Here is a 21,979-nt window from a genome sequence, read left to right on the forward strand (position 1 = left end):
ATGGCTTGAAGTAAAGGCCATTTGCTCTTTGCTTATAGCTGGAAATTTTCTCCCTTTGGCTATAGTCACACCCATCGGCCTCAGATAAAACAAACCATCTGGGAATCACAAGACTCCTTCCAGCCAATAGGGATAAAGAGACTGCCTAGCAACTCTCTTGGCTCCACTAGGCCATCCAATCAGCATGAAGGAAAGTCTGCTCGGAGGCTAGACTACTAGTCCCCCAGAACATTACGGAGGATTAAAAATAGACCATTTAATTAAACTCCACATGTGAGTAATTGATTCCAATTTTCCACTTCTAATTTCATAAAGAATTTCCACTGGGCACGTACTAAGAAACTATAGAACCTCATAATGTTGCTGATAGGCTTACCTATTTTTCTTTCAGACCCTGCACAATTTTGTTAAGATGCCTGCTTTGTGACACAAAGGGAAACGAAGATGCCGGGCTGGAAGCCAGTCCCAGCAACAGGCAGAGCTGGAGTGAGAAGCAGCCGAGCACTCACGGCACGTGCCGTGGAGACCTCTCCCGGGTGTGCTTTGCTGGGGAACGACAGACAAGATGCCAGAACGTGGCTTCACCACGTACAATGAATAACTGGCAGGAGGTGGACCCTCGTGCCTCACCTGAATTGCTTAGTCATTCTCTGTGCCAAACCAGTCTTCCCACGTCCCATCCGATCATCATCAACCACCCCTGCAGTTCATTCACATCGCTTCTTTCTCCAGCATCTCCAACATCCCCTTTCCATTCACCAAATCTTCCAGATCCTCTGCGCAGCACCCACAGCCCACCACTTCTCACCCCAACCCACTTTTCCAGCCTCCAAACACCCCTCCCTACTCAACCGTTCCGCGTCTCTTGAGCAACCTCTGTGAGCTTAATGCTCAGAATCCATTGCTCTTTCCTCTCTGGTCTCAGTCTGAACTGCTTTTATCTCACATGACTTGGTCCTGTATCTGCCCCCTACACTGGATGCAAAGGGCCAGTTGTGTTATTGAATGAATGGATAAATAGATACATTTAAATATAAGCTGAGGATGTCCATCCTCTGGCATCGAAGGCTTGATCCAGGGGGCCGGCGAGGGGCAGATCCTAAGGCTGCCCTTGTTTCTGCACTGAAGCTACACCGTGTCCGTGCATGGTGGCTTCGCTGAGGGTGGAAAGCCTAGGTCCCCGCAGTGCTAGAACAACCAGCAGCAGGAATGATCCTCTCAAGGGACAATTCAGAGCCCTGCAAGAGTAAGCCTCTGTCAAGGTCAAGGACTGGATAATTGGAGAATGTCCCACCAGGAGTCTAGTTGGCCAAGGGGGTCTTGCTGTGGCTGGCAAGTAGCATTTCTGCCCAGGTCCCAGGCAACTCAGGAAGGATGGCAGGCTCACAGCCACTGTACAATTTAACACAAAGAGGCCAGTTCTACCTTCTTGGTAAGAGCTTCCAGAGCTAGGGGAAGGCAGCCTTGTTAGGAAAACCACTGGCAGTGGTGAGCAGATTCCTGCTGGAATCCCTGATGCGGCTAGGTGGGGAGATCTGAGCAGAGGGGGTCTGCAGTGACTGGACCCTCTGGTTCCTAGTGCTGGGGTGGCCTAGGAAAGAGGGTCTTCAGGTAGGAATGGACTTCTGTAGGCTCAATTCTGCAGGAGAATGGATTCCAGCTTGGGATGTTGAACACTCTGCTGGGAAGGCAATGAGAATGGAGACTGACCTAACCCAGCAAAAGTGGACGTGCTCAGGGACAGAAAGGGAGACAAGTAAAGACAGGTGACATGGCTAATGGCAGCCTGGACTGTGGTGGCCGGGAGGGTCGGGAATCACAACCCCCCCCCACTGTTGGCCTTGAGCCCCTCTTAGCTTCAGGAGCTGCCCCCCAGCTCTAGAAACGTACCGCCACGTGGTCTACACCTGCCGTTCTCAAGCCCATATCAGCTGTGGGCAATGGATTGAAGTGCTGGCGTGTTCATGAGGGGTTTTGACTCAAATGTATTTGATGGGGGAGGTGGGTCCCTCCAGGATCAGGTCATCTACATCACTCAGGAGTTCGTGTTCACTGGCTGTGGTGGCTTTTTGCAGGCTGCGGAGGCGGGCCTGGAGTTGTTCTTGCTCCCTCTTGAGCTCCAAGTAGGAGTGTGAGAAGGTGTGGAAGATGGACGTGGCCGGGAAGGCCATGATGAGTATCCCACTCAGGATGCTGCTGAGGGCCACCACCTGACCTGGCACACTGCGTGGGACCATGTCTCCGTAGCCCACCGTCGTCATGGAGATGATGGCCCACCAGTAGGAGGACGGGATGCTGGTGAACTCCAGGACCCACCCGGACTCATTCTCAGCCACGTAGACCAGAGGGGAGAAGAGGGTGATGGCCACGCCGAGGAAAAGGAGAAGCAGGCCAAACTCTCGCGTGCAGCGGCGCACGGTGAGGCCCAGCGTCTGCAGCCCCAGCGAGTGGCGGGCCAGGCGCATCACGTAGAGGATGCGCAGAGCCCGCAGCACGCGCAGCACCAGCCCCACCTTCTCCAGGTAGGAGCTCCCGCCCGGCCTGTCATCCTCCTCCTGGGGCTCCTCGGACACCGCCAGGGACACATAATAGGGGAAGATGGCCAGGATGTCGATGATGTTCAGGGGCCCTTGGAAGAACTGGCACTTGTTCCGGGCCTGGACAAACCGCAGGCAGAACTCCAGGGAAAACCACGCCACGCAGATGGTCTCCACAATGAAAATGTAGTAGCACTTCTGAGAGCACTCACCCTAGAGCAGCAACGAAACACAGGGTAGGGTGGATGGGCAAAAGCACCGGAAATGGGGGAGGCGACTGCACCAGAAAACCATCCCATATGTTTATATCGATACTGATATCAGTAGATAGACATATGGAATAAGTGGAATACTGATATACTGAACATTGATATTGATTCTATATGTAGATTCTACATATTAATATACTTCTATATATTCTATATGGACCACATACTTTCTCTTTATTCTATATATTATCTATCTCAACTGAGCTGTGCTGTAGACTCTTAGTTGTCCACCCAAACCCCCTCTTTTGAGATTATTTATTTATTTATTTGAGAGAGAGAGGAAGGGAGGAAATAGAAACATCGATGTGAAAGAGAAACATCAAACGGTTGCCTCCCACACACCCCCCCCCCCCCCCAGCCAGGGATCAAACTGTAACCTAAGCATGAGCCCTGACTGGGAATCGAACCGGCAACCTTACAGTTCATGAAACAACTTTCCGACCAACTGAGCCACGTGACCAGAGCCCCCTTTTACATAGTTGTCAAGTTGTGTCTGGGCACGAGCCTGGTCAGCTAGACCACAGGCCATCCTTCCAGTCTCCCTTGCAGCTAGGTGTGGCCAAAGAACCAAGTCCCCACCTGTGGAATGTAAACATATGTGATGCATGCCACCTCTGGTTCTGGAATTTATGGTGTGGGTGTGAATTCCTGCACGCTGTTTCTCCCCATGAGCTGACACAACCCATTTGGCCCTGCAGCCCAACTTGGAACCAGCAGATTGAACCAACAGCCCAGGGGAGGATGGAGCATCAGGGTAGAAAAAAGAAATCTGGGTCTCAGAGTGAGAGGCTCACTCGCCTTGATTCCTCTTTATGGAGAAATCAATTTCGATGTTGCTCAAAGCCATTCCATCTTGGGGCCTCTTTGTTCTAGCAGCCAGACTTCACCTTTCCCGGTGGAAGCCCCTCTTGTGGACCAGGCACTGCTCTAGTGCTGTCGCTTAAGCCCCACAGTGACACTGTGAGTGGGCCGCACAGCCTCACTTTGTGACCCAGGACACGGTTCCCAGCAGTGAGATGACTTGCCTGAGCTCACATATGTAGTGGATGGTCTCTCAGCCACTACACTCTGTTTTGTGACTTCTTTGCCTGCCATCCCTTGTTTATTATTCATCTAAGAAAAACATCTAAAGCATTCACCCTGGGCCAGGCCCTGAGCAAGGCTTTGGGTGGGGTAAAGTACTGGAGAAGCAGATGTTTCTGGGGGCTTGGAGGCTAGTGGGGCAGAGGGGCTCCCACATCCCTATAAAGGCCCTGTGACATGGATTGCAGCTGTTCCCACAATTGTCTGGTGGGGGCTGCTGTGGATTCATCGTTCTGCCATCCACACTCCCTGCCTCTGACGTCTAGCAGACCCCACCAGCCCCTCTGCTCCTCAAACTGTGGTCCTCGAACCAGAAGCATCCACCTCCCGGGGAGCTTGTTAGAAACACAGAATCTTGGGCCCTACCCTATCCCTGAGGAATCAGAGTCTGCATTTTAACAAGACCCCCCAAGTGTTTTTATGCATGTTGAAGTCTGAGAGGCTCTGGCCCCCTGCAGTGGTTCCCAGCCTTGGCTGCACATCAGAATCACCTGGGTGGCTTTGCAAAAAATCCCAGTGTCTGGGCTGGGACCTCAGAGATGCTGATTAATTGATCTAGATTTGAGCTTGAGCAGTAGAATTTCCCAGAAGCTCCATAGGTGATTCTAATGTGAAGCCAGAGTTGAGAACCTGAATACACAAATATATATAGATGAACAAATATATATATATATTTATATTTATGATGGATGAGTAAATGCATGACCGAAGCCAGTTGCCTCAGTGAAAGGCAAAATGTTGACAACTGCAATTTTCTTTGTATTAAAAGGCTCTGCGGTGGAAAAAGAAATTATTTCCAGTGTCTGGGCTCACAGGAATACCAAATTGAAATGTCCTTTATGTCTGGCCACTGGAGGAAGAGAAACGGCTCGTCTGTTCTGCTCTCTGTCTGCCTGTCCAGGGCTGGGCAGCTTTCTCCCTTGAGCTGTATCTGGTCTACAGAAGGGGTGGGAGGAGGCGGGAGTGCTATGGAGGGTGTGGAGCCTGTAACCCACTTCAAACCCCACACTTCTGCTTACTCGGGAATGTTATTTAGCCCCTCCAGGCTTTCAGTTCTCCGCCCTGGAAGTTGCTGTGATGAATGGAAACACTGCCTGTAAAGCAGGTAACAGGCTGCGGCACCTGCAGGCACATCACACTTTGGAGCTGTCTTTCTGAGATGAGTGACTGGTCACAGACATGGCCCGACGGTCAGTTTGAGGGTCACAATACCCTCCTCCTATCGCTGGATTCTACAGGAACCTGAGAAAATTCTCCAACTCACTGGGAAGTCTTTGCTACGCCTGCCCAGGTTTGCTTCAGGATCCTGGAGAGCTCAGGAGTTAGGATCCTGATTCACCAATCCTGCTACAAATTTGCTGTGTGACCAAGCAGCAGTCACCACCCATCTCTGTGCTCCAGTTTCCAATGAAGACATTGGAACAGAAACAGTATTTCTTAAAACTCAATTAGAACCCCTTGCATCAGAACCTCCCACGGTGTTTGTTACAAATGTAGATACTTGGGCATCTGGAAGTTTTTCAGACTATGGGCTAGATTCTCCCTTCAAGGCTTTTTACATTGTTGACCTTCTGGGGATTTGCCTCCTGGTTTAAGAGCCTGTGGTTGCCGGAAATAACTGTTTCAGGCCAGTGACCCAATAGCTCAGGAAGGTGACTCCTGAGAGCTCTGTGGGTCCCCCTACTGCCTCTGGTGCTGGTGTTTGGATATTCAAGGCATGCACCAGCCACCTCCCTCCTGCGGCCTGGCCCTGGCTGGCCTGGCCACCTCCCCGCACTGCAGCAAGCGCCGTCTCTGTCGACTCACCCCCTGCATTGCCCTTCTGCTCCGAATCCTTAAACCGGCCTCCCAGCCCTGATCCCCAGAGAAACTCCCCGTTAGTTGCTGGCCTTGGGGCAGTGGGGATTTATGGGGCTCCAGCTAAGAAAAGAATTCCCAAAACAGCCAACACTTGAAGAAAAATAGACAGGAACAAAATGTTACTTTTTTCTCTCCAAGGAAGTTTCCAGTTGTGTTTTGTAGGTGGGGTGAACAACTCAACCTGGTTTGTCCAGAATTTTCTGGATTTGAACACAAAAAATCCCAGGTCACCCGAACCCTCTCAGTCCTGGGCAAACCAGGATGGCTGGTCACCCTCTTGGTGGCCCTTGTCACCAGCAGAAATGAGGTGTGCTCTGTTTCCCTCAGGCAGCGAAGACGAACGTGAGTCAGCCTGAGGAGTCTGAAGGTGTGAGCAACGCTACCACGTGGGCAGACAAGGTGTGGTGCAGCACCAGCCAGACGCACACCGCCATTCGTGTCAAGTTCAAGAACAGGCAAAACTCCTCTACAGCGGACAACATCACCCAAACAGTAGCTGCCTCTGGTGGGGGGGAGGGATGAACTGTGAAGGGACCTCAGAGAATTTTCTGGGCTGATGGGACTATCCAATTGTTAAATTGAACAGCTAAATATAGTGTGCATCTCAATGCTTATAAATTTGACTTATAAAACTGTGAAATAAAAATAAAATGAATGATACTAAGCAACTGGAGAAGGGAGGAGGTGGAGAGAGAGAGAGCAAGAATGGCAGATGTGGGCAATTGTGGAAGCTGAGTCATGGGTGCTTGGGGTGCATCATGTTGTTCTATTTGCTGTAAATGCCTGAAATTTTCCATAATGAAGAGTTTAAAAAAAAAAAAAAACTGGGTCAGGCTGTGGCTGGTGTGGCTCAATGGATTGAGTGCCAGCCTGCAAACCAAAAGGTCACCGTTTGATTCCCAGACAGGGCACAGGCCTGGGTTGCAGGCCAAGTCCCCAGCACTGGGCGCTCGAGAGGCAACCACACATGGATGTTTCTCTCCCTCTCTTTCTCCCTCCCTTCCCCTCTCTCTAAAAGTAAATAAATTTTTAAAAATAAATAAAAACTTAAAAATCTGGGTCAGAAATCAAGCCCACAGTGAGATACCACTCCGCACCCACGAGGACGGCTCTGATTCTAAAGACGAAGTAACGAGGGTTGGTGAGGATGTGGAGAACTTAGAACTCTCAGACGTTGCTGGCGGGGCTGTCAGCGTGCTGCTGCTGGGGAGACAGGTTGGTGGCTCCTCAAGCAGACATTTGCTCTCCGACCCGACACCACGCTCCTAGGTGGGCACCTGAAGGAAGCGAAAACCGGCATCCACACCAAACTTGTTCGTGAGCGCCCATAGCAGCCGGCACTATTCATGACAGCCCCAGTGTGCAAACAACCCGGATGCCCGCCAGCTGAAGAATGAACAAACGAACCTTGGTGTACTCTTGAAGGGGGACACTATCCAGTCGTAAGAAACATGAAGCACTAAAAGAAGAAAAAGGATCGAATACTGAGCTCGCTTCACATGGATGAACCTTGAAACCCTTAGCTCAGTGAAAGGCGCCAGGCACAAAAGGCCAGATGTTATTGTATGATTCCATCTACATGAAATATCCAGAAACGGCAAGTCCTTGGAGACAGAAAGTACATTCGTGGCTGACTGCATCTGGGGGTTTGGGAATGGGGAGTAGCTAGTAGTGTGTGCAGGGGTTTTTTTGGGGGGGGTGACAAAAATGTTCTGAAATTATTGATAGGTAGTGGGGATGATTGCACAGCTGTAAACTAAAACCCACTGATTTGTGCACTTTAAAAGGATGACTGTTACAGGGTATGAAGTATATCTTAAAAAGAAAGAAACAAGGGTCTGAGTGTGAAGGGGCCACGTCAGTCCTGGGTGAGGAGGCAGTGTGAGTGGGGGCCCCGCAGCCTTGCCCCGACTTCTTTCCCCAGGTTCCAGAGCAGAGCTGCTCTGAAGGGCTCTGGAGTCAGAGGGTGGGCAGGACTTTCTGAGGGCAAAGCCACTGCCCCTGAGGGTCCATCTGGACAGGCTGCCCAGCAGACTGCTGTGGGTTCAGTGAGGGCTGGTTCTAGAATCCCATCTGGGAGGGACTCGGCAGAATTCTTGACCTTGGAGCTTTCCTGCACCCTGCTGCCTCTCACAGCGATGCCTGCCAGCTCCCCCTTTGGGAATATGGCCTATTCAGCCACTTCTCACCTCCAGTTTAGCTCAGTGCTGGTCCCAGAGCTCCATTCAGCAGCTCAGGCCTTGCTCCGTCCCTTCTGCCTGCCTGTGATTTCCCCCATCTGTGCCTCTGGCCCTGTCCTCGTCTGGGCTGATTATCTGGCCCTGTCTTCATCTGGGCTGATTATTCTGACACTTTTCCGGGCCTGGCCATGCTGATTCATCCCTCTTCCTGGCTTCTCCCTTCCTCTCTGCCCTCTCTGGCCTCCTTTGTGACCCTTTGAGAACTCTCTCCTGACTCTTCCCTTGCCTTGAGCCACTCCTCCCCTCCCCAGGTCTCCCTGTCCCCTGCACTCCCTCCTCCCAGCTGCCCCCACTCCCCAACACTGGGACAAGGGGTTCTGAGAGTGTGTGGAGCCAAGCCGATGGGGACTAGGAGCCGGGCCCAGGGGCCCAGAGATGGAGATCATGCCTAAGCCAGAGGAACAGCATGAGCTCCAGATTCAGGAAAGGTGGGCCCCTTCCAGGAAACGGGGAAAACTTCTTGTTGGCCAAAACACAGGGACACTCAGCTGGGGAGAAAAACCCCAAAACCAAAAAACCAGGTTAAGAAGAATTCCCTAGAGTAATTACCAAATACCACCAAACACAGAGAGTGGGCAGTTCTCTATGGAGCCGATTTGTGATCTAGGAGAGGGACAGGGAGGAGGAGGAGCTGGCTCCAGCACGAGGCTTTTTATCAAAGTGGGGAGGTAGAAACTGCCGCCCAAAAGTTGAGTGGCACCCACGTGAGAAGGCCACTGGCCATATCCTCAAGGGAGAGCTGGCAGGCATCGCTGTGAGAGACCAAAGGGCGCGGGGAAAGCTCCAAGGTCAAGAATTCGGCCCCGAGTCCCTCCCAGATGGAACTTCTAGAACCGACCCTGCAGCAGTCTGCCAGCTTCCCCTCTGGGACGGTGGCCAGATTCAGCCACTTCTCACCTCCAGTTCAGCTCAGTGTTGGCCCCAGAGCTCCACTGAGCGGCTCAGGCCTCCTTCCCTCCTTCCTGCCTGTAATTTCCCCCATTTGTGCCTCTGGGCAGCCTGCTGCAGGTTCAAGGTGTCCCCACTAGTTCCACTGGTCTTTTAAAAATCTCTCTGTGCCTTTCTTCCCCAGCCCAGCACTGTAGCAAGATACCTAGACCACAGTACAGGATGTGAGGGACAGGGAGACGCAGAGCCCCCGCTGTCCCAGCCGGAGCCCCACCACGGTTCCTGTGACCACCCAGGGCACTCTGTGCAGCTGCAACCCAGTGCATGCATCAAGCAAACCTTGGGGACGGAAGGAGAATCTACAGTGGGAAGAGAATGAGCAAAGGCTGCTGGGCAGGTAGAGAGAGCAGGTTTGTGCCTGTACTTGTCACCACTGAGTCCCCAGCACAGAGTAGGCCCTCAGGGAAGATCTATTGATCGCAGGAAGGATGGTGACAGGCACTGGAAACAGACAGAGAAGACATCTGAGTAGACTGGCCGCTGACTTTGCCACCGCCCTGTGGGTTCTGTGGAGCTGGGAGAAAAGTTGATGAGCGAAGCAGATGAGCAGGTGGGAGGGGTGTGAGCTGAGTTCCAAAGGGTGGGTAAAAGCAGCGAGCTGCACTCTGCCAGCACACGATAAATCAGGTTACTTAATCCTACTGCCCCTCTCTGAGTACCTGTTGGCATTATCCACTTTGATAGATGACAAAACAGAGGCACAGAGAAATAGAGCAACTCATCCAAGGGCCAAGCCAGGGAGTGCCAGAGCTGGGATTTGAACCCAGGACCACCGAAACAGAGATTCTGGCTTCTTTCCAGGAAGAGATACTGTCTGTCTGCAGCTGTTGGGATATCTCAGTGCCAGTGAAGAGGAAGAAAGAGGTCAAGAGAGGAGGAATGAGTGTTCAGCTGCAGCTGGCGGTGACCTTCAGCCTCCCCCAGAGGAAGGGAAAGTGCTCTGACCAGCAGGCTGCCCGGCAAGGCTGGGGCCGTGTGGAAAGGCACGAGAAATGAAGGACGGAGTTGACAATCTTTGCAGAGGACTTGGCAGACTGTGGGAGCAAAGGCTGTGGGAAGTTGCAGCATTTGTGACCAAACGGATGGATAAGCAAACTGTGGCAGAACAGACAGGGGAATATTATTCAGCCACAAAAAGCAGTGCGGTACTGACACATGCTACAACGTGGATGAATCTTGGACACACGCTAAGTGAGTAAGCCAGAAGGAAGCGGCCAGCATGGCCTGCATCGCAGCCCGTTCGCCCAATCGCTGCTTTCGGACTGATATCCCTGGAGGCAAATATGAAACACAGGCATTTGCAGTGGGGAGAGAACATCATCTTCTTACGTAAATGGAAGGACATGGTCTTGAAAGAACAAAGACAGCCCCATCCTCAGCCTCCTGGCTCTCCGAATTATTATGATTGTTGAAACAGAAATAGACACTTGTTCTGAGGGCCGCATCTCCCAGACTCTCGCGGCAGTGCGAGGAAGGGCGGTTCCACAAGGTGACATCCCCCTGACCCCGGGAGTAGGAATGACAGCTGATTGCTCCGCTCAGACCTGGGGCTGCCTGGCTCTGCGGCCCCTTCTCCACCTTTGATTTGATTTTCCGAGCTTCCATTAAACCAGGCTTGGGTTCGTACCCTGGGTAATTCTCAAAGCGGTAGGCTTTGAAAAGTCCTTGTCCCTCTGCCCAGCCTGAATCCTGGCTCCCTGGAAATCCCTAACAGGAGCGGGCTGGCAGAAATCCAGGGGTCCTCCCTCAGTTACTGGGATCAAGGGCACCCTCTGAGACAGGGGGCAAAGGCCATTATTTTGTCCCAATATTTTTTTACTGCAGTGTCCACCTGTAAATACTTCTGTGAACGAGCAGGATCTTAAATCACGTGAGACTGTGCTGAAGAATGTAAACACCGCCTGCAGCTGGGGCTATAGCCCTCTATGGGGAGGAAAAGCTGTTTGAAAGTAACATTTTCGTTCGTTTGCTTTAGGACTGAGCATTTATAAGTTGCACAAGATACATTTTACTGAACAAATAATTGTTGAGAGCCTACTCTGTGTGAGGAACTGGCTGGCTCTCCATCTAAGTCCTTTCTATCTGGAAAGTTCTCTGATCCTACCATACTGCCCTGGAATACATCCCTAAGGGAAGGGGACTTACACTGACTGACCGTGGCAATGGCTCATGTACGGGCTGCACTGTCTCACATATGTGTTTCACTTATGGGTTCCCTCCACGTACAGTAATATAAGCTCTGTAAGTTAGGGTGATGGGGAGCCAGGGAGGAGTATAAAGCTGGGCAGCAGCAACATTTTAAATTAGTTTGAAGCTCTCCAATAACCTTCCCAACAAAATTTTAGATTCTTATCTCATTCCTCAGGTCATCTGACTCTCTGGGCAGTGGGCTGTGGGGGTTGGGATCTTTGTCACTCCTGAGAAGTGAGCGCAAGAGTAGATAAGAAAATGTTTTGCTCTGGCCTCCCAGGGCAGAGTCACTTAGAAGTTAACGTACCTCTCAGTTCCCCATTCCGTAAGAATGACTAAGAAGCTCAGGAGTGAAGTAAGAAGCAGGAAAGCTGAGGACAGAGTATCTCTGCCTCCTTGGCATATACATATGCTGTAACTGTGAGAGAGCCAAATGCCCTGTGCCTCAGTTTCTTCGTCTGGAAAGGGCGTTGGGATGCCTGCTGAGTGATGGCTCAGGAAGGCAGGGAGTCCTGGCCTGGCATAGTGCATGGCACAGAGTATTGCCCAATGAACCCAGGGTGAGTGCCCTGGATGTAGAGCAGAGTGTAGAACTCTGCTCATTTTATGGGGGGGGGGGAACTGAGGCTCAGAGGAATGAAGCCAATTGCCAATGGTCGCAGAGCTGGGAGCCGGGAGGCTGGACCTGCCAGGCCTATTAAGAACAGGGGTGGCTTTGTCAATGTCCAGGGTTCACTATCAGAAGCAGGGCCACCTCATGACTTTCATGAGGCCCAAGGTACTTTGGCCTTTGAGGGCCTCTTCCCCCAAAAAATATATTAAAAATTCTCTTTCATGACTGTGTTGGTCTAAAAATAAATATAATCCATGCTGGATAATACTCATTTTTTTCCTTCTTGTTTTCAAAGACATTGAAATGTTTTCATGAGCCCTAAGTCGTGTGGGCCCTGGGCACTGTGCCCGATGGAGAAATGAGCCCTGGTCAGAAGCCACTTACCTTGTCCTCCTCGGCCCTCAGGTCAGGCATGGTGCTGACACACAGGCTGACCGCCGTGGTGGCCACGAAGAGGACGGACAGGCAAGCAAAGACCTTCCCAGGCAGCCCCGACTGCGGGTTTTCCACCATCTCCCGCAGCCAGTTCATGAAGAGCCCCCAGCGTGAGGTGACCACAGCGGGGCCACACGCCTCCCTCTGTCGCTGCAGGGCCTCCTCCCTGCGCAGCTCGGCCAGCTCCTCTAGCTTCTTCAGCAGCTTCCGCAGGCAGCATTTCTCCAGGTTGGCCTCCTCGATGCCCCAGTAGGTCAGCTCCTCCTGGAAGGACAGCACGCACATCTCCCGCAGCAGTGCCAGCTTTCCGGCCGCCAGGAAGCTCACGATCATCCCGAAAGCACTGGGGCTCCTGTCGAAGAAGAACTCCTGGTTGTCCTCATCGTAATCATCACAGAGCTGCGCGATCTCCTCCTGGTTCCGGCAGAACTTGAGCTTGCTCAGGCGGCTCAGGGGAAACTCGTCCAGCGTGCTCCATGGAAGAACGTACCTCCTGCCCCCAACGTTCACCAGGATCTCCTTCTTCAGGTCTGCCGCTGGGGAGGCATCCAGCGTGCCCACCTTCCGGGCCCTGCGGTAGTAATGGCCCTTGATGGGCGGCGGCTCCACGGAGCTAGGCAAGAGCTGACTCAGAGGGCTGCAGGAGCTGGAGTGATGGTGCCTGGCATGCAGGCCCCTGACTCTGGAGGCTACGGGCATTGCCGTGGATGTCCTGGCACCCAAGGGGAAAAGAGCAAGAAAGTAGAAGAAATCAGCCTTAATGGCAGAGTCCTAGATGTCCCAGATGTTTTCTCAGGCCCGCTTTCCTGCCGCTGTATCTGCATTATTCATTCTTTTAATCTTTCCTCTAACACAGATTTATTGGGCACCTACTATGCACTTGGCATCTGTCAGGGAACAAAAGGAGACAATGCCATCCCTTCCTGGAGAAGCGCATACCTATCTCTCAGCAGAGCTCCCTGGAACTAGACATTATGTGGACCGGGACTTGGGGAGCTGGGTCCTGAGCTGGACGAGTCAGAGCTCTGCCACTTTCAGTCTGTGTGGCCTCGGGCGTGTACCTTAACCTCTTTGACTTCAGCATTATTCATTCCACGACAAAACTTGTACCAACCTTGCAATGTACAGTTGGTAAAAATAGGGCTTCAGTGTGTAAGAGGTTCTCAGGGTCACTGCCAGGTTCTGCCCCTTTAAGAACTGCCACCGCAGGTGGATGACCCAGCCACTCTAAACCCTTCGGTTCGTCTGCACAGCTGGAGGAGTTTCAGTGCCCACCTCATGGGGCACAATGAGGGTTACATGCCGTAATATACATGCATATTAACAACACTTCTAGATGCTTCTGACAAGCCAGGCACCTTTTAACTCATCTCCACAACCCTGTGAAATAGACAGTAATGTTTCCATTTTACAGATGAGGAAACAGAGGCCCGGAAAGGTTAGGTAAGTAGGAATGTGACCACGGTTAGTGTGGCATCTGACTCTCAGAAGTTCCACAATGGTCACCTTGTCCTTCTTATTTGCTTTCTCATTTGGAGGATTTTACTCTCCATGACAGTGCTCCTCCATGTTCATTGGGTGCCTGTCTCACCACCCTTGCTATGTGACCTTGAGCCAGTTCCTCCCCCTCTCTGCGCCTCGGTCTTGTCATTTGCAAAATGAGGGGGCCTCTAATGCTCTCTCCATTTCAGACCTATCTGGGGCTCCTGGTTTAGAGTAGGGTTTTAGCTTTTGCCCACACCCTTTGAACAATCACCTCTGTGATAGCACTTATCCTCAGCATCCTGCAACCATTTCCTATGCTACTCATGGGACCGGAGCTGTTTCCAGAGCATCTATAACCTTACATTCCAAGACGCACTCCAATCAAGAGAAACAGCCGCTGAATGGAAAGGAAAGTTCCTCTCAACTGCAGAGCCAGTTGGATTCCAGCAGACAGTGAAGAATGGCATCACAGCCTGTGCATTTCACACCTGCTTGCCATACCACATCAGGCTATTCTGCGTGCCTTACTTTGTTTACAACGTACGGCCGGAGGAAGATGAGCAGCCTGCAGAGAGAAGAGTATTCGGAAATCCAGGGAGCCCTTCCCAAGTGTTTTCATTTTCTGATTGCAAAAACCAAGACTCAGAGAGCTGAAGTGACTCATCCAAGGTCACACAACGAATCCAAACCCAACCCAGGGCTCTATCTTGCAGCCTGGGTCTCTTTCTAGAGCCCCCCAAACTGTACTTTCTGCACTCACTGCACACCCCAACTTGGCAATCCACTGCCCCACCCCCGCCACCACCAAACAGCTGGCACACAGAGCTCCTTCCAGAGCATGGGAAAGGTGGTCACTTGCAACAGCACGTTAGTCAAGGATGTTTCAATGTCCTGCCGATGCCCCCCCCTGCAGCAAACACTAACTTCTTCCCCGGAAGTTTAACTCACCCTCCTGTCTCAGGGAGCCCGTTTCCAGCTGTTTCTCTTCCAGGTAAGAGGAGCCCATGTCTCGATGTCCTGGGAAGAGACGGGTTTGTGGTGGAAATGAAGGGAAATTTTAAAAATCCCAAACAAGCAGTTTCTGGCAGAGTTAGTTTCCAACCTTTCTTCCCTTGTCTCCTCCAGAAACCCAAAATTCATTCATTCGGCATCTCTCTCTCCAGCGGTTGCAGAACAGCCCTGGGGGAGTGGGGTGGGGGTTTTAAGGGGACCCCGAAGCCCCTTTCCCCACGAGAGGCAAGAGTCTGAGGGGTTCATGCTAGGAGGGAGTGGGTCCAGCTGCCCTGCTTCTGTTCCAGGCTCTGTACTCCGTGTCCCACTGGGACAGCCAGTGTGGTCCTGCAAGGGGCGGGGGTGTGGGGGGGTGGGGGGAAGGGGCTGGAAATGGGAAGGGCTTAGGAGTAATCTCTCAATCAGCCAGGCAGCAAGCTGGAGCAGCAGCAGCCGCTGTTCTGCCAACTGCCTTAAGAGCAAGGAGAGCTGTCCTCCCCTCCCCTCCAAGGAGGAGCATAATGGGAAGGAGCACAGGATAACTTGGGGCCAGGGCATCTGCAGCTACCTGTCCCTGGCACTCTGGAGGCTCCTCAGGGTATGCTGGTGAGGGCCAGGTATTCAGCTGCAGCTGCAGGAGGAACTTTTCGTTGCTTTGAACCAGCCCAGGTCTGGGACAGGTTCAGAGAAGCCCAGCCTCCCACCACTGGGTGGGAGTTCTGGAGGCTGCCTGACAGGTGAGGAGATGGACGGGGAAGAGGTGTGAGTCTGGAATCACACGCACCTGGATCCCTGACTCCAATGCGAATGGCTGGGTGACCTTGAGCAGGTGACTTAGTACCTCTGAGCCTCATTGTTCTTGTCTGGAAAAAAAAGGAGAATGGGAGGGGGTGGGGAGTGTCATAGCGGAAGCCACAGAGCAAGCCCCTTCTGTGGGTTTGGCTGGTGTGATCAGGGCCGGGGGGCAGAGGTGTAGTTCTGGGGTCCTGGCCTCGGGTCTGAGCTGCCTTGCTGTGTGTCTTTGGTCAGTCACTCCACCTCTCTGGGCCTCAGTAGTCTCCCTGGTCAAGTGAGGACAGTCAAAGAAGTGATGACAGAAATTGCAAAATCGTCTTCTCATATAGGCGCTCAATGTACATTGGCTCTTCTTAATTTTCTTAAGAGGTTCTGAGGTCTGGTCTCTTGGCTTCCAAACTTTGCTTTGCAGACAAGGTCCAGAAGCCTAGGAAAGAGGCTTGCTCAAGGTCACCTTGCTGATTGGAGTCTTCACTTAGAGACTTTGAGTCCTGATGCAAGGATCCAGGAGTGAAGAAGGTCTGCGCTTGAGCCTTTCACAGCCTCCTGGAGGGGCTAGCAGCAGCTGCTGGCCTCAGCGGGCTCCCTGAGACCTGGGCTATGGGGACACACCCACACCGGATCAGAGAGGCTGACTGAATGGAGGTGGTGCGGGGCAGTGGCTGTCACACAGCATTGCTCGAAACCCCACGGTTCCGCAAAATGATCGAGGGACCCGGAGTGGGGGATGACAAAAGAGAGAACACAGGGATGAGGCTCTCTGCCTCCCTGTGTCACCTCCACTCTGATCAGTTTCCCATAGTAAGTCTCCACGTGTAACCCAAATGAATGCCGTAGCCCCGCAGGCCCAGTCTCCACACTCAGCCCACTCGAAGAAACCACAGAGCACCTGTCAGCAATGGAGTTGCTCTCCCCCACCCCTGACTCCCCAGTTTTCTCAGTTCTGACAGCCGCTCTATCACCTCTCATTGACCAGACTCCAAAATGATCTTTCTAGCGCATGCTGCTTTTCCCCACCTCCTCTCTCTCTGTCTTCCCACCTCCCTGAGCTCTTTATTATTTATCTTGACTTAACCTCTGGCTAAATCTCCCCTAATCTGTCCCCTTGCCTCTCAGTTAGTTCTCTTTGGATCTGGAATATATGGGTCAAATCAAGAATTTACCTCTTCCTTGCTGGGTGACCTTCTGCAAGTTTCTTAACCTCTCTGTGCCTCAATTCCCTCATTTGCGAAATGAAGATGATAGAACGTACTTGTTGATATGTTCTGAGTATTGAACAAATCAATTCACATTTAGGAGGTGCTTGGAAGAGTGTGTGAGGTGAAGCAAGTCCCAGTTAAGTGCTTGCTGTTGTTATGAATATTATCTTAACAAATTCAAGTCACACAAGAAAGATTTTTTGAAGAAAGGAGTGTGCTATTTAAAAAAAGAAGTGTTTTAAAAGAAGGGTTGAGAAGTGCTGATCTAGTATAAGCTCCTGGTAACGCATAGAGGAGCTGAGACCCAGAGAAGGGGGAGAAGTGTCTGAGCTCTCGTGGCCAGTCGATGGCAGGACAAGGCCAGTTAGGACGCAGTCCAGCGATCTTCCCACAGCCCCAGCGCCTGCTGTCAGCACTGCCACTGGGCCGTAGCTGCAGGACCTTAGATTTTAGCCCGGCGTCCAGCCCATCAGCCCCTGACCTGAGGATTCACTGAGTCCTTCCACAGGGCTTACTAAAGTTCCAATCTCCTTTTAGGTTAAGGCCACTGCCTTCCTGTGTCCCTCCCTATCGAGTGCACTTGACCTCAGCTAACCAGGGCAGGCAGCCCAGCTCCTGGCTCTTTCCAGCATCCTGGCAGTCCTGGATACAGGACAGCCCACGCCAGCCCCTCCTTGCTCTCTTCTGAAGGATTACGCCTGCCACGCATTTCTGATATAGGGCGGGGCCACAGTGACCATGTATGTTTCCTGTGGCGGTTGTAACAAAAACACAGATCTTGCTGTTCTGCAGTGGCGGGGCTAAAGCCAGTGTGTTGTCAGGGCTGCATTCCTGCTGGAGGCTCCAGGGCAGAGGACGCTTCCAGCCGCTCGGGGCTGCCCGCACTCTCTGGCTTGTGCGCACATCGCTCTGACTTCCGCTTCTGTCCTCACACCTCCTCTGACATGCTCCGCCTCTCGTATAGGAACCCTCTGATTACATTGAGCCCGCTGGATAATCCAGGATAATCTCTGAATTTTAAAATCCTTAATTTAATCACTCCTGCAAAATTCCTTTTGTCGTGTCAGTAATATACTTGCAGGCCCCGGGATTAATTTTTGGACATCTTTTAGCCCGGGGGGGCCCCTTTGGGGGCTCCAGAACTGTAAGATAATAACTTTGTGCTGTTTTAAGCTGCTAGATTTGTGGTGTTTATTACAGCAGCAATGTAAGTCCTGACTGGTTCGGGGGCAGGCAGGTCAAACACGAACCATCATAGATATTGCAATCTGTTGAAGAGAAGGCTCTTCCTTGCCTATGTAACCAGGCCTCCCAACATCTGCTTCTAGAAGCTGGAATCCATCCATGCATTCAACAGACATTTATTGAGCTTCCACTCTGCTGTGGTGTTGCTCACTGGCTGTGTGGCCTTGGGCAAGTCCCCTTTCCTCTGTGCCCCTCGGGAACAATGGGGTAATCATAGTCCTTATTGTAAGGAGTGAATGAGTTAATGCATGGAAAACACTGATTTCAGTGTCTGACACCTAGTAAATACTCAACGAGAACCTACTATTTGCATCATTGCCATTATTATTATTGTAGCAGCTCAAGCCTCCTGGTAACAGAGATGAGAAGAGCTGAGTAGATCCCAGGGTGCCACGAGTGAGCAGAGGAGGCAACAAATGATGGCGTGCTACTGAGTGATAATAATTGGATTTCCAGGGATGGAGGGGGGGAGCTCTGATTGTAGCATTTGCCAATCACTGTAGTGTAAATACTACTACCATGACCAGTTTCATGCTAACAACACAACATCCCTGAATGCTGAGCAGGGAACAGATGCTAATGATTGGCTCTTGCAAGCCTGTGCCAGGCGGCCCCCTATATTACTGCACTCCAGGGAAGCCAGGGCAGCGCTCGCCAAGGCAGGACCCTGGGTAAACCTCGATGCGCAAGTAGCAGATACGTGAACAAGACAGCAGAGATGCAGATAGAAATAAAAAATGATGGGCTTCTCTATCTTGCTAAGAACTGTGGGCTTCACACTGGCCTGGGAGAGCCATTGGTGATTGAAGCTGTGTTTCTCCACTCTGGAACCTTTTAGCATCACCCTGGACACTTAAAAAAAATAAAATGAAAAACAAACTCCAAATGACTGATCTGCACCCAGATCAGTGAAATCAGATTTGAGGTGTGGGATCCCACACAGGGGATTGCTTTGAAGTTTCCCCAGGTGGTTCTGATGTGCAGTGGGGTTGGGAATGGGTGCTTGAAGTCAGGAGTGACCCGTCAGGTATGCCTTTTCCAGAGCTAACTTGAACTCCCTCAGGCCTTGCTGGAGGCAGCGTAAATTGGTCCCTTTTAAAGGGCAATTTGGCATTATTGATCAACATCAGAGATGCAGACGCTCCCTGGTTTGCAGCCACACGTCTGGGAATTCATCCTGCAGACACGGAGACATGTGCATAGAGACACTCACTGCAGCATTGTCTGCGAGAGCAGCGGGCTGGAAATGACCGAAATATCCCTCATTAGGGGGCTGGTTGAATAAAGGTTGGTCACAAAGGCAGGAGAAAACTCTGAAGCTGTTGAAAAGGAGCAGGGAATCTACATATACTGACGCAAAAGGACCAGCAAGATGCAGAAGAGACCAGACCGAATGCGCTGGCTTGGGTAAACATAGATGGGAGAGGTGTGTGTGCATGTGTGTGTGTGTGCATAAAACATGCATTTCTGGAAAATGGGTAAAGCAACCTAGAAACTGTGGTTGCCTCTGGGGAGGGAAACAGGAGTTGTGGGAAGGGGTGAGAGAGAGAGGGAAATTTCTTTATTGCTTAATTTTTTTAAAACCCTGGGTATGTATTGATTCAAAACTTTTTTTTGAAGTTATATTACAAGGCATCCCGGTACCAGTGCAGAGGAGGAGCCAGTCTTGAAGGGAGAGATGATTTATCAGGCCTGACTGGGGTGATATGGCCGTAAATAAGGCAGTGACAGAGGGGCTTGAGGGGAGGATGGGAAAGAAGCCGAACAGACAGGAGGAACCACATGGAAGGTGCTAGACAAACAGCTGTTGGTGGATCCTGCCTGGCCTTCAGCTCTTTTAGACTTAACCATGCTCCATCAGGGAGATTTAGTTATTGGTCAAGGCCACGGACTCTACTGGAGTGACCTGATTGCAGTCCTTGAGCCGCTGGGGCCCTTCAGCATGACCTTGCTGGGAAAACCAAGGCAGCTCAGTGGTGTTTATTAGGGATTGGAAGTAAAAGCACACCTGGGTCACTGACCACCGGGAGTCCCAAAGTCAAGGTGCCTCTAGGAGCCAGGCAGTGCCTCTAGGAGCTAGGATGATGCAAGGTAGACTGGTGGGGGTTGTGGCAAAGTGGGGAACCCACACCTCTGACTCATGAAGGTAGAATGTGGGTCCAGTGTTGTGGCACCTTGACATTTGGAAAAAGAGCTGAAATCCTGATTTCCTGGTAAATCTCTCAAGTTCTAAATGTTGCCAATTAACTCAGAAATTTATAAAGGGCCCTGGCTGGTGTGGCTCAGTAGACTGAGTGCCAGCCTGCGAACGGAAAGGTCATCGGTTCAATTCCCAGTCAGGGCATATACCTGGGCTACCGGTTCAGTCCCCATTTGGGGCGTGTGCAAGAAGCAATTGATGGATGTTTCTCTCACACATCAATGTTTCTCCCCTCTCTTCCTCTTTCTTTCCCTTCTCTCTGAAAATAAAAACAAATGAAACTTTTTTAAAAAGAATTTATAAAGCACTGTGGGGCTGAACATGTGCATAACTGATGACCCCGCAATTCTGCTCCTGCGTGTGTCCCCGTGAGAGACGTGCACCAAAGGCAAGGTGAGAAGGCTGGTCACAGCACTGTTTCCTAACAGCTGCACATTGGAATGCCCACTGGCGGAAGAATCAGTAGCTAAATTGTGTATATTCTCACAGCGGACCTCACACAGTAGTGACAGTGCATACACTATAGCCATTTGCAACAACATGGAAGAATCTCACAGTCACTTGAGCGAAGGAAGCCAGACACAAAAGAGCAGACGCATGATTCCATTGATATGCAATTCAAAACCAGGCAACACTAATTTCTGGTGGTAAAAGGCAGGAAGGTGATTACCTTTGGGGATGCATAGTGGGTTCTGGCGTCTGGTCATGTGTCTGACCTGTTTCATCAGGGGGCTGATTATACAGTGTGTTGTGTTTATGGAAGTGATGTGTGTACTTTAGTATGTACGTTGTATTTAAATTTTTAAGTGGGTTTTTTTCTTTTTGGTTTACTTTGTTTTAAATAACCATTACACAGAGGTCCAAATAAGATGTATCAGACATCTGGATTCAGTCTAGGGTTACGATCAGGTTGTCCCAGTGAATGGCTTTGAGGTGGCACGGCTTTCAAAGCTGCTCCAGCCTGGAACCTCTAGCTTTTTGTCAGTCACCACTGAAGTCAGTTACACTCAGCTCGGTGTCTTCGCCTGGACCAAGCCTCCCTCCGTTCCTCCCTCACTCCCTCTGGGAAGTCGGCGGTCCTAGAGGACAGAGGGAAGCCAGAGGCGAAGGTTTGCCCTGCCATCTTCCATTTCTACCTTCTTTTTCTGGAAGGGAGGAGAGAGATGATTGGACCACTTACAGGTGCTCGAGCTTTCTGTTTGAAAACATTGCTGGGATGTAATTAGCCCCAGTGAAAGACACAAGCTCTTTCTGAAAGCCAGTCCGTCCTTGGGGCAGTTTGCGGAAGTTGTGACCTGGCAGGGCGTCTGCCACAAAGGGGTGCGCGGTGTCTGAATGTCTGGCAGCTGAGCTCTGGAAGACCGAGCCCCTTGTTAAAGGAGGGGTTGCTTTCCAAGGAGACTGGCATTCTATCTTCTGCTTTGGAGGGGGGGTTATGGAGTAGAACACACACTGGGCTCTCAGCTCCCCCACCCCAATGTGCTTGCAGCTTTTTATTATGACATTTTCTAAACAAGCGGAAAAAATTGCAAGACTACTACAATGAATATCCCTATTCACTACTGCTAGGCTCATAATTACTAGCATTTTGTCATGTTGACTTTACATATGATTACATTTTCTTCTGAAACATATCAGTAAACTGCAGACACTGACAATTCTTCAGCATGGACATCCAGAAAAATAAATATAATTCTCTACATAACAACAAAGCCATTATCGCATCTAACACAATTAACAATAATTCCCTAATATCCCCTAATATCCAGTCCATAATCAAATTTTCCTGTCTCCATGTCTTTTATAGTTGTTTTTTCAAAAACCAAGATCCCAATAAGGACCGAACAGGACATTTGGTGATTAGGTTTGTTCCCTCGCCAACTGTCTCTG

General features: G+C 51.1%; 1 protein-coding gene across 1 annotated transcript; it reads right to left on the minus strand.

Moving 5' to 3' along the window:
* Positions 1-1,936: 1,936 nt before the first annotated feature.
* Positions 1,937-12,880, minus strand: KCNG4 (potassium voltage-gated channel modifier subfamily G member 4). The gene is made up of 2 exons (XM_024555837.4): positions 12,125-12,880; positions 1,937-2,750 (listed from the first exon to the last, which is right to left on the minus strand). The coding sequence occupies exons 1-2, from the start codon at positions 12,872-12,874 to the stop codon at positions 1,980-1,982; spliced, it is 1,521 nt and encodes a 506-aa protein (XP_024411605.2). The 5' UTR covers positions 12,875-12,880; the 3' UTR covers positions 1,937-1,979.
* Between the last annotated feature and the right edge of the window lie 9,099 nt (positions 12,881-21,979).

This window comes from Desmodus rotundus, chromosome 12 (genome assembly GCF_022682495.2).
Source record: "Desmodus rotundus isolate HL8 chromosome 12, HLdesRot8A.1, whole genome shotgun sequence".
NCBI lineage: Eukaryota > Metazoa > Chordata > Mammalia > Chiroptera > Phyllostomidae > Desmodus > Desmodus rotundus.

Bases quoted from the DNA above. Each gene is read 5' to 3' on its own strand.
- KCNG4 (XM_024555837.4), bottom strand. From the start codon at position 12,874: ATGCCCGTAGCCTCCAGAGTCAGGGGCCTGCATGCCAGGCACCATCAC. The intron at 2,751-12,124 runs GTAAGTGGCTTC...TTGCTGCTCTAG, and splicing joins TGAGGGCCGAGGAGGACAAG to GGTGAGTGCTCTCAGAAGTG.